At 49.8% G+C, this 10322-nt stretch overlaps 1 protein-coding gene across 4 annotated transcripts in view; it reads left to right on the plus strand.

Moving 5' to 3' along the window:
- The window catches only part of pbx3b (pre-B-cell leukemia homeobox 3b), a 92319-nt gene extending 83101 nt beyond the window's left edge, over positions 1 to 9218 (plus strand). For 2 of the 4 annotated variants that reach the window (XM_088940370.1, XM_088940371.1), the window contains 4 exons: positions 759 to 924; positions 1950 to 2062; positions 3357 to 3446; positions 7230 to 8932. In XM_088940370.1, coding sequence (XP_088796496.1) covers positions 759 to 924; positions 1950 to 2062; positions 3357 to 3446; positions 7230 to 7322 — 462 coding nt within the window. In that variant the 3' untranslated portion in view covers positions 7323 to 8932. Of the gene's footprint in view, positions 1 to 758; positions 925 to 1949; positions 2063 to 3356; positions 3447 to 7229 lie in introns of all 4 variants that reach the window. The other 2 variants (XM_088940369.1, XM_088940368.1) reach the window with 1 other exon arrangement.
- The last annotated feature ends 1104 nt before the right edge of the window (positions 9219 to 10322 follow it).

A 10322-nucleotide genomic window follows, 5' to 3' on the forward strand; every position in this document is an offset into this window, starting at 1 on the left:
ACGCCCGTCATAAAATATTCTAGCATGCTACTGAAGTTCACTTCTCCTCCGTATGGATAAAGCAAGTCCTCCGCTGTTGCAAAAGGCTGCGTGTGGCTTTGTCTGCAGTGTGACTTTCTAAAACAAGAAAGAAGGGAAGGATCATGTCTGCCACTTGCTTGCTGGTCTAAATACCAGGGCTTAGCAGGGCACAGTGAGACAAAGCAACATTTCATTGGGCTTTGATTAATATCGCCTGCACTGGACCTATCTGCACAGCCCAGGTTCAGACTTCAGCATAGCTCCCAAGGTTGTTTTAGCCCAGAAACAAAGAACAGTACCTCCCTTCCCTCCCTGTTCGTTTTCTCTTGCCCGCGACAGAAACAAAAGGCGCGGTCTGGTCTCCCTTTTCCCCATCTTCCAGTTGAACAAAGTGACTAAAGCCTCATTATGAACAGCAGGCTTAGTAATGCGATCACGTCAGAAAACTTTAAGATGTGTGTTGTCACAGACAAGCAACCCCTGGTGTATCAGTTTTGCCAAGAGACAAACAGAACCATGTCATGCTCACATCCATAATAACGCACAAGTGATCCTTGATTATTGCTTAATTAGTCTGGATACCCAGCGGACATTACTGAGAAGGTTGGGAATTGTGTATTTGATGGACCTAAACGTGACATCTTGAAACAATCACACTGCTCAGTGCACAGTAGCTCGGCTGTCTGACGCCTGACACTTCTCCTCTCCCTCTCCTTCCCTCTCCTCTTCTCCCTCAGGTATCGAACTGGTTTGGCAACAAGCGCATCAGGTACAAGAAGAACATCGGCAAGTTCCAGGAGGAGGCGAACCTCTACGCAGCCAAAACCGCCGTCACGGCGGCGCACGCGGCGGCCGCCGCCGTCCAGAACAGCCAGACCAACTCGCCCACCACGCCGAACTCCGGTAGGCACCGTGAGGGGCCCGTGGCGGGGGCGGGGGGAGAGGTGCCTGAGGAGGTGTCTGATTCGGGGTAGATTCGGGGCCCCAAACACGCAGGGACACAACGGCGCGGGGGAGCGCGTCCGCCAGCGACGCAGCCCCCGCGAGAGACCGGCTGGCTGGCTGTGAGTGGCGCACGGCAGCGCGGCGAAGATGATTGAAAGTCTCCCGTCTCGCCTGCGTTCAAAGCATTTTGTGCTCCGGTGTAAAATTTGCTCCCCGGCTTTTATTCTCCAAAGAGATCCTCTTTAAAATGCCATAGCTGCTGTTTTTGTTTTTTCTTGAAGGGAAAGCGATCTCTTTGCTTTGGCTTTCCAGCTCAGATGCCTGCAGTGCAATGCACAATCTCACTACGCCGGGAAGCTAATTCTGCTCTGGAGGGGAAGCTTTGAAACCCACCTGTAAAAAGTAGGATTTTCTAAATAGAGACAGGAAGAAACACCTTCAGATGGACGGAGTTGTGGTCACTCGTTTCATCTGGACCCCTCTCCTGTAATTGATGCTTGGAGCCATGAACATTCCTCCGCAGAGCAAAGAGAAATCCACTCAGTGGACAATACGTTGTACTGGGTTATCACACATCTGCTAATCTCCTTACAGACAGCAAGATCTTGGGTTGGTCGGCTCCTTAAAATCAGCTAGGAGTGTCACAGTGGTTAGGCAGCGAGGGGGTTTGGTTAAAGTCCCTGGCACAGGTCTATCTCTGAAGACGCAGTCACGAGAGCAGAGCTGTAAGAGCCTCTGGATCATGATGTTGTTCGTTGCAAGAGGGAGCTCTCTGTCTCTGGAGGAGGAGCGCTGATTAATTCTGAAAGGCCCCTGCCCTGCCCTGTCCTGAACCTCATGTTCCTCTTCTGTCGTTTCTGCTCTCTATCTTCTCTGGAGCTTCCTCCTGGGTGGGGTTGGGGGGTGGGGGGGTCTTTGGTTAGGAGGGGGGACGTGTTTGCAGCATCTCTTGTGATTCAGCGACTTAAATCTCTCCTTTCTAGGTTCTTCTGGTTCTTTTAACCTCCCAAACTCTGGGGACATGTTCATGAGCATGCAGAGTCTGAATGGGGATTCTTACCAGGGGGCACAGGTCGGAGCCAATGTGCAGTCACAGGTAGGAGACGTGAACAGGGACAGGGCTGAACCCAGGCTGGGGCTGATCTGACCCTGACCAGACTGAGCCATTGGCAGCAGCTGCTTCTAGCTCCCCGCCGCCTCGCGGGGCGCGCAGGGAACTGCTGCGGGGACCTCTGCCTTCCAGGGCACCCCGACACGTGCTAGCCTTCAAATCGAGACTCGCACTTTTTGGGGCGATCGGTCGGCTGCTGACAAGACCACCTCTCGAAGCGGTGCTTCGGTCTGCGTGCCCTCAGCTGCAGTTTCACGTCAATGACTCGTTCTGGCCAAGGGAGGACAGCTTTGACCCCCCCGACCCCCCCCGACCCCTGACACAGATTGTCCCCTGTTCAATTATCCCAGAATTCCCCCTTGAACCATTCATTCGAAACTTTCAACTCTGATATGTGGAGAGGTTTGATCTGCAAAATATGACCTGTATCTCATTACCTGACCTGTTTCAAAAGCATTTAACGATACTTAACTTGTTCGAAACCTACTCGTTGGTCTTGCAGTGTGCCGATGACCCCATTGAAGTCGATACTATGTGAACGCATTCGGCTCTGACTTGAGCTCTAGGGTTGGGTTTGGGAGTGCGGTGTGCCGAGATGTATTTCCCCCTCCTCTCCTGTCCTCTGTGAAGTTGTTCCTGCCCTGCTTGTATGTCTCTGCTTTGCGCCATGCTGTCATTTCTCTCCTCCATGTGTCACGGGGCTAGCCGAGTGCCATCTGAAACTGCACTGGGCCATTATGGAGGCCGTGTGCGGGATCCGTCAGGGTGCAGTGTTTAAAATGATAGTATTGAGGAGGGCTCTTTCGCAGTACACTGAGTCTGAAGCGATCTGGGGTTAAACTGGATGTTGCCCTTCATGGTAAGAGCCTGGAACTGACTGCCATTTGGTAGGTTTGTGTGCCCGAGTTCACACTCGAACGGTTTTTGGCGAGTAACTTTGACCAGCGCCTCCTGAGCTCCCTGGGCATGACCCCGCCTGACCGGGCAGTGCAGAGGCCTGAGAGTTGGGAGAGAAAATCTGTAGCCCCTCTCTCTGGCGCTGCAAAGGGACGCTCTCACCTTAAAACTCCTCCAATAAAAAACCAACCAACCAATAAAATAGACAGTTTTAAACATCTGTTTAAAACATCATCCATCCCACAAGTATCATGGCTCCATTTCTCCTGTTACTTGTTCCACTTGTTTTTTCCCCTTCTAATGCGAAAGGTGCTGTTTGACACCCCCACGGTGCTTCCTGGTAGGTCTGACGGGGGCTCTCTCTGTCTCCCTCTCGCTGCAGGTGGATACCCTGCGCCATGTTATCAGTCAGACGGCAGGATACAGTGACGGCCTGGGAGGGAACTCTCTGTACAGTCCACATGGCTTGAACGTGAGTCTCTCCTTTGTCGCCTCTATGGAGAACCTCTGTGTTTTTGTGAATTTGAAATGTTTCCAAAAAGAGATCTGAAGAAAAGCAAAACAGAGTGACACCCCCCCTCAGTACCCGACTCCCAAGAACCCCAACATAAAGTTGAATAGGTACAGTTGAATAGCAGGGTTTGACCACATTGGCAGTAGACAGCCAAGTGTCCCCAGCTCCCCAAATTATCTCAACCAAAGAACCCCAAAACCCATGAATCTGACTAGTTTGGGCTGCCTAGGCAGCACCTGATCCACTGATAGCAGGGGAGGGAATGTAGAGACACAACGCAGCACTAATGTATGTTTAGCTGTGGCGAGACCAACCAAACAGATGCATTCCTACATCTGAAAGGGAGCAAGATCCAAATGATCATTCAGCAAGAACGTCAGCTGAGAGCTCGGAGCATCACTGTTTAGGATAATGGCCAGAGAAGGAGAAACGATTTCAAAACACAACAAAGGGGAGCTCTGTCAGCAGCCCCTGGGGTCTGGGAGAGAGGGGCCCCCTGTGTACCCCCCGGCATGCCTCTGCCGTAGCCCGCTCAGCGTGACCTCGCAAACTCCTGTTTCCCGAGTCCCGTTTGGAGCTGCGTTTTCAAGTTTTGAATCTTGGCAAGTAAATCAAAATGTAGGCATAGTTTCCCCATTTTTTACTTAAGAACATAAGGATATCGAAGGTAGGAGACCATTCCTCCCTCCTTTCCAGACCTGTGTCTGGAATCCCAGAATCACACCCGGCCATCTCTTGAAAGGATTCAGGGTACCGGCTTCAACTGCATGGCTGTTCCAGACCCGTCTGGTTGAAGTTCTTTGTTTCAAATACACATCCCCTGTAGTTTAGTTTTGTGGCCTCAGGTTTGTGTTTCACTGTTGATTCTGAAGAAGTCCAATGGGTTGACATTATTAGCGCCTTTGAGGAATTAGGAGACTTGTAAACAGTTTTAAATACTTGAATTTCTTTGGCAAGTTGGTTGGAATAATAAATGAACTGGAGCACATTTTGCCTGGGAGCAAATGTCTTCAAAAGCTGTTCTTGATTCTGTTTCCTGCAGTTGGGCAGAATGGGTTCTGAGGGCTGCATCAGTGAATGAGGCAGAGGGGTACAGTCTGTACCCCAGCCCAGCCAGACTTGCAGAAGGGAAGGATTATGTACAGCAGTGTCCCTGGTGATTGAGCTGCTTTTAGCATGAGGCAAATAAATGACAAGGCAGATTACAGATTGCAAAAGTGACGGCTGTCTTTGTTAATGCAAGGATAAAAGTATCGTTTAATATTAACACACACAGGGAGAGAGAGCAAGAATGAGAGAGTGAAGAAATCTTTTACATTTGAATATGTCAGAGCTTTCCTCCTTTTTGCTTTTATAAACATTTCATAATAACCTATAGCAAAATGGTATAAAAAGCCTTTTAGTTGCATATCTACGTTTTCATTGAACTGTTTTGAAATGCTTCAGAGAATTTGCCATATCCTTATCAACATGATAAAATATGAAACTGTGATTGCCTGCAGCATTTTACAGACATGAATTCCATCTTCCCTGATGAGGGTTGATAAGGCGCTGTTTCATAATACAGTGCATAATCTGAAACCACCAGAGTAAAGATTAATTTATTTCGAGAGAGAGAGAGAAGAGGGGAGCAGGAGAGAGAAATGCTTGCTGACAATCTTTCCTTCAGCAGTTTGCTGAAGTGAAATATTTGCATTTGTTGCTTTACTGGGGAAATGAAAGGGACAGTAGTGACTTGAAGGCTTTGTGCTCTCTTTTTCTTGACTCCAGAAAACAGAAAACAAAAATTTCAAAACACATCAGTTGTTGGAGGGAAACTCAGTACGCATAGTATTCTCTAGGGGTCAGCTGTAGTTTCCTGTCAGCGCTTCTTTTCCAAATCCTATTCTTTCATTAAAACATCTTGGGACACATCTTTAGCATCTCCCTGTGTTTGAACAGCGAGATGGGAATCTATGCTATGGTATCCTTTGATGTTGGACCTGCCTTTCCTCGTGCACCTCCAGGAGCCGGGCCTGCTCAGTGCACACAAGCAGCAGAGGAGCACCATAGATGTCCCCCCACTGTGTCCCGGAGAGCCCTGGGGAGCACTGGGGAGTCATCACTGACTGTGACCGGGACCCCACAGTCCCCCCTTAGGGCAGGAAATTCCAGGCTGGGCTCTGGAATGTGTCAAGAGAATAAACATTTGTGAAGCAGGGGCGAAAGAGAAGCTTTAGACTGCTGCCGTTTTTGGATGAATGAAAAAAGTGTTCCTTAAAAAAAACAGCGAGTAAAATCGGTCTCTTGCAGCCGAAGACCTTTGTTTCGGTCTGTGCCCTAATACCCCCTGCGCCCGACCGGAGGTGCCAGCCAGCCTCACAAAGATGAGGTTTCTCGTTTGCCCGTAACCTTAAATGTAGGTTAGGTCGAGGTGCACTTGAGCACGAATCTCAAAACCCGCCCCCAGCAACCGCTGTCAAAAGCCAACCTGTCCGCCAGCCCGCCTCGTTTCTCATTTTGTTTGGAAAAAGAAAGAAGACGCGGTATCAGGACGGCATGTGGCAGTATCTGAAAGAATTTCTGACGTTAAGAAAGTTAGGGAATGAGTGAGGAAAAACGGAGGGCAGGAGCCCAGATGATGGCTGTGATCTGCCGTGGGGGGGAGCCAGTCAATGCAACAGACACCACAGCCCACAGGAAAGCAGATTCATCTGCTTATTGACCTATTCCAGGAAGACTAAATCAGCAAAATACTGATTCCTGGGACGAGCCACAGGAGGACCGTAGCTCATCGTTGGCAGTGATGCAGACGGATTGTTTTGATAATGAGCTGCGGCGTAGTGTACATCAGCATCCCGTAACCTTTCGCCTCGCGGACGGAGCCGCGTGGCGGCGAGGGGCCGGGGCTCCAGCAGAGGCCGGTCCCTGCCCTCGGAGGGGCCCGTCCCGTCACTTCAACTCAGCGTCCCCCCCGCCTCCCTGACTGGCAGGAAAAGATGCAGCGACAAGCTGTCTGCCACTGCAGAGATCCGATGAGACACTGATTTCAGCAATTGCTTCCATGGGCTGGGACACGAGGCAGATTTGTATCTGAGAGCCTCTCTGGGCCGATGCCGGGCTAATGCAAAAGAGGCTGTCAGCGCGCTGATCCAGCATCAAAAGAGAAATGGTTCACTACCCCCCCCCCCCCCCACTTCCTACGGGACTCCGAGCACGCCCACGCACACACACGCAGGAAGGGGAGTTCTGCACGGAAGCCTCTCCTTTGCTTTTCGTTCCATTTTCTGCACTCCCTTCCCAACACTCACTCACAGCCCCCCACACGCCCCTCCCCACCTGGGTGATACACTTCCCTGCTCAGCACCTCGTTTATGTTCTTCGACCTCGGTTCATCTCGGAGGCGTTGCTCTTGTCCCCAGTTCGCACACAAAAATCATGCCTGTGCTCCCCCGTGCTCCGGTTATGTCTAACACGTGCTCTGGTCACAGACCATCCTTCACCATGCATCGTTCACCCTTTCGCTCTCTCTCACAGGCTGAGCCTCAGAATTAAGCCCCTTAATTAAGGCCTTGATGTTTGAAGGGCGTCTGCAGTAATCTACTAAAAAACTTATAAAGATGAAGATGTTGGCTAGGGCAGCTTTCAAATTTTAAGCCACAGTAATGGTTTTAGGAAAGGCAGGTGAGTAATGTGAGAGTTTGTGTGGATAACTGTCCGGTGCAGCCCAGTTTTCACTCCTCTTTCTTCCTCCTCTGCCAGGCTAACGGGGGATGGCAGGATGCGACCACTCCATCTTCTGTGACGTCCCCGACAGAGGGTCCCGGAAGTGTGCACTCCGATACCTCGAACTGATCCCTTCACCGACGCCGTCCAATCCCTGCGCGCTGCCGAGCCCTCACTCGCACCGACGGACCAACCAGAGAAGCCGAACGGTTACCACTTCCGAAACCATCGTCTGCCGCGTTTTACTGTAAAACCCTCCCCCCTCCTCCCGGATCGCAAAAACACAGCAGCAGCCGAAGCCGCGAACCCTCGCTGGCCCATCTTCCGGACCCCTCTGTGACTCGAGCACGAGGGTCTTCGTCCTTCTGCGATCTGCTAGGAGTGGATCCGGTGCTCCTTTTCCCCCCTCCACGTTGTGAAGCGTTTGTCTATCTGTTCGGACCTGACAGCCCTGTGGGCCCCCGCTTGGTGCCGACGTGTCTGCTCCCCGGAGCCCGGCGGCGCAACAGGTGCAGCCGCTTTGCCCCCGGATCTGTCTGCCCGTCGCCATCGTCTTTCACAGCCCCCCTCCATCCCACCGGCAAAGCCCCCTCTGCACCGAGCCCGGGCTGGGAGACCTCAGAATGCGCTGTGGGGACCCGGGTCGCGTGAGTGTTAGTCTGAGCTTTTGAACTGTTTTCGGGGAAAGTACTTAAACATCAGGCGAATAACCCCCCGTGCTCAGTCACCAGCTTGTTGAGTGCACTTCTTCATGCAACCTTTTGTCATGAGTTTTTTTCTACGAATCTGGCATTATGAGGTTCAATATATCGGTGTGGTTCCAATAAGCAAGGACCCGTTTGTGACAATTACTGGCTAATTGAGTTGTGTAACGGGGCTGATGCTCTGCACTTGCAGGCGGCTTCTGAAGAGTCATCTCCCTTGTGCTCTGGGCGCACGGACTTGGTTGTGGCTCAACGGCACAGTTCACGTTTTTAAAAAAAAAAAGACAACAAACAACGATGTTTCCAAACTGGACTCAAGCTTTCACGCAGGAAAAAAAAAGGTCATGAACGGGGGAACAGACACAACCATTCATTGCCATCAGTTTAAACGTCACGCGCTTCCAAAACGGAAAAGAGACCTCGCTCTAAATGTCTTTAACCCCTTGTTGCTATGGAAATGGCCTGGGTCTTACAGTAAAGGCAACTAATTCTGATACTTCCACTTGGCAACACAAGGCACGGATCACACACAGGAGTTGTATATAGTGTAGCTAAAGAGTATTTATACATCCCACCAATCAAGATACAGCTTTATTACCTCACGCAAACTCATACATACCAATAGACGACTCAACATGTTCTATAGCTTAGAGTGCTCACTTACTACCTCTGAACAATATCACCACCATGGTTTTGTTTGGGTTTTTTAAAAAGATTTTTATTTGATTTTTTTTTTGCATCTTGTAATAAGCTCTTTGTTTCCCTCCGTGTAATCTAATGTATATTTTAATCTTTTAAGAAAATTTAGAGTTGCCGTGGTGCAACTTTTAAAAAAAAATAACAAAAAAAACAACAAAAAAAGACTGATGATAAAAAGTGTGTGTGTGTGTGCGCGGGGGGAGGGGAGGGAGGGCGGGGGGGGTCTGTGGTCATACATAAATTAACACCGAACAGTAAAACTGTTGTAAATACTGAAGAACATTTTGAATGTTGCTCATCTTGTTACTATTCCACGCAAAAAAAATTAAAAAGAATAAAAAATAAAATGACTGTAATGCATAGAGGTTTCAGTATTCGGAACTGTATATTTCCAGCCCTGTCTAACAGGGTCAGGCCTTTAATTTTCCTTTCGGTTTTCTTCTTTCTTTTGTATTGTATGCGAAGCTGATTACGTCATGAAAAAGATGATTTGTGGCAGTGATTCTAATGTATTAAAAATGTTTCGTGTTACTTTCTAACCAGACTACACCCTGGACTGGAAGGTCTTCCTTGTGGTAGTTATGTGTAGTTTCAAAACATGAATAAACTTTTTGCTTTCATGACAGGACGGCTTTGGTGCGGGTCTGTCTTTTCAAAGTTTCCATTTCTGAAACTGCTGAGTGAAAGCTGGGTTTGAGGCATCTAAACCCCCTGTCTGAATCTCTGAGGTGTGTGTGTGTGCGAGTGGGGGTCTCTGCAGGTGGGTCTGAACCCCGTCTGAATCTCAGAGGTGTGTCTGTGAGTGGGGATCTCTGCAGGTGGGTCTGAATCTCTGAGGTGTGTGTGTGCGAGTGGGGGTCTCTGCAGGTGGGTCTGAACCCCGTCTGAATCTCAGAGGTGTGTCTGTGAGTGGGGATCTCTGCAGGAGGGTCTGAACCTCTGAGGTGTGTGTGTGTACGCGAGTGGGGGTCTCTTCAGGAGGGTCTGAACCCCACCCCACCAAGCAAAGATGCAGAGCGAGAGGGAGAGGGGCTCTGGCGCAGGAACTGGCTGGGATGAGGGAGAGGGGAGAGCAGCAGACAGAGAGTGAGGAGTGAAAGAGGTGAATAAGTGGTCTCTAACTGCCTTGCGCGCGCAGTGTCTGTCTGGCTTGTGTGAAGGGCCTCTAGCACAGCTGGCCCTGAGCTGCGCGGCTTGAGCGCTGTGGGGCTGAGGGACCTGTACCCACTTGCCCCACTCTCCCTCCTCACCTGAGCTTCTATCCTCCTGTTCTTGTGTGTTGTTTGTGCACACAGCTGTACAGATAAGAAATGGATCATTGCTCATACATCTTCCTTGTGTTTGGAAGCCCTTAGCAACTCCTTCACTGCCTTGTCTTGCTTCTCCGGTTCCCAGATGCTTGTATGAAGCCACTGACTTTTGCAACCCCTGTTGAATTGACTGAGAGCTGGAACTAGCATCCGTGATTTCGCAGGACATTCTTCAAAAACGTGTGCCTTTGGCTCTCAGGGCTCTCCTGGGATCCAACAAAATGAATGCAGTTGTTAAGGTATAGGAAGCAGGTTGAAATTGTCCTGCTGATGTATTCGAACATCAACAGTTTGATAGAAATCCACCGGCCAGTCCGAAATGAAGTGTCTTTGTGCGTTACTACAGAACATAACAAGATTGTTTTAATAGCGCTAATCGTGGCTTCAGTTATCTGACAAAGGCAACTAAATTAATC

The sequence above is a fragment of the Atractosteus spatula genome, chromosome 23 (genome assembly GCF_055471065.1).
Source record: "Atractosteus spatula isolate fAtrSpa1 chromosome 23, fAtrSpa1.hap1, whole genome shotgun sequence".
Taxonomy (NCBI): Eukaryota; Metazoa; Chordata; class Actinopteri; order Semionotiformes; family Lepisosteidae; genus Atractosteus; species Atractosteus spatula.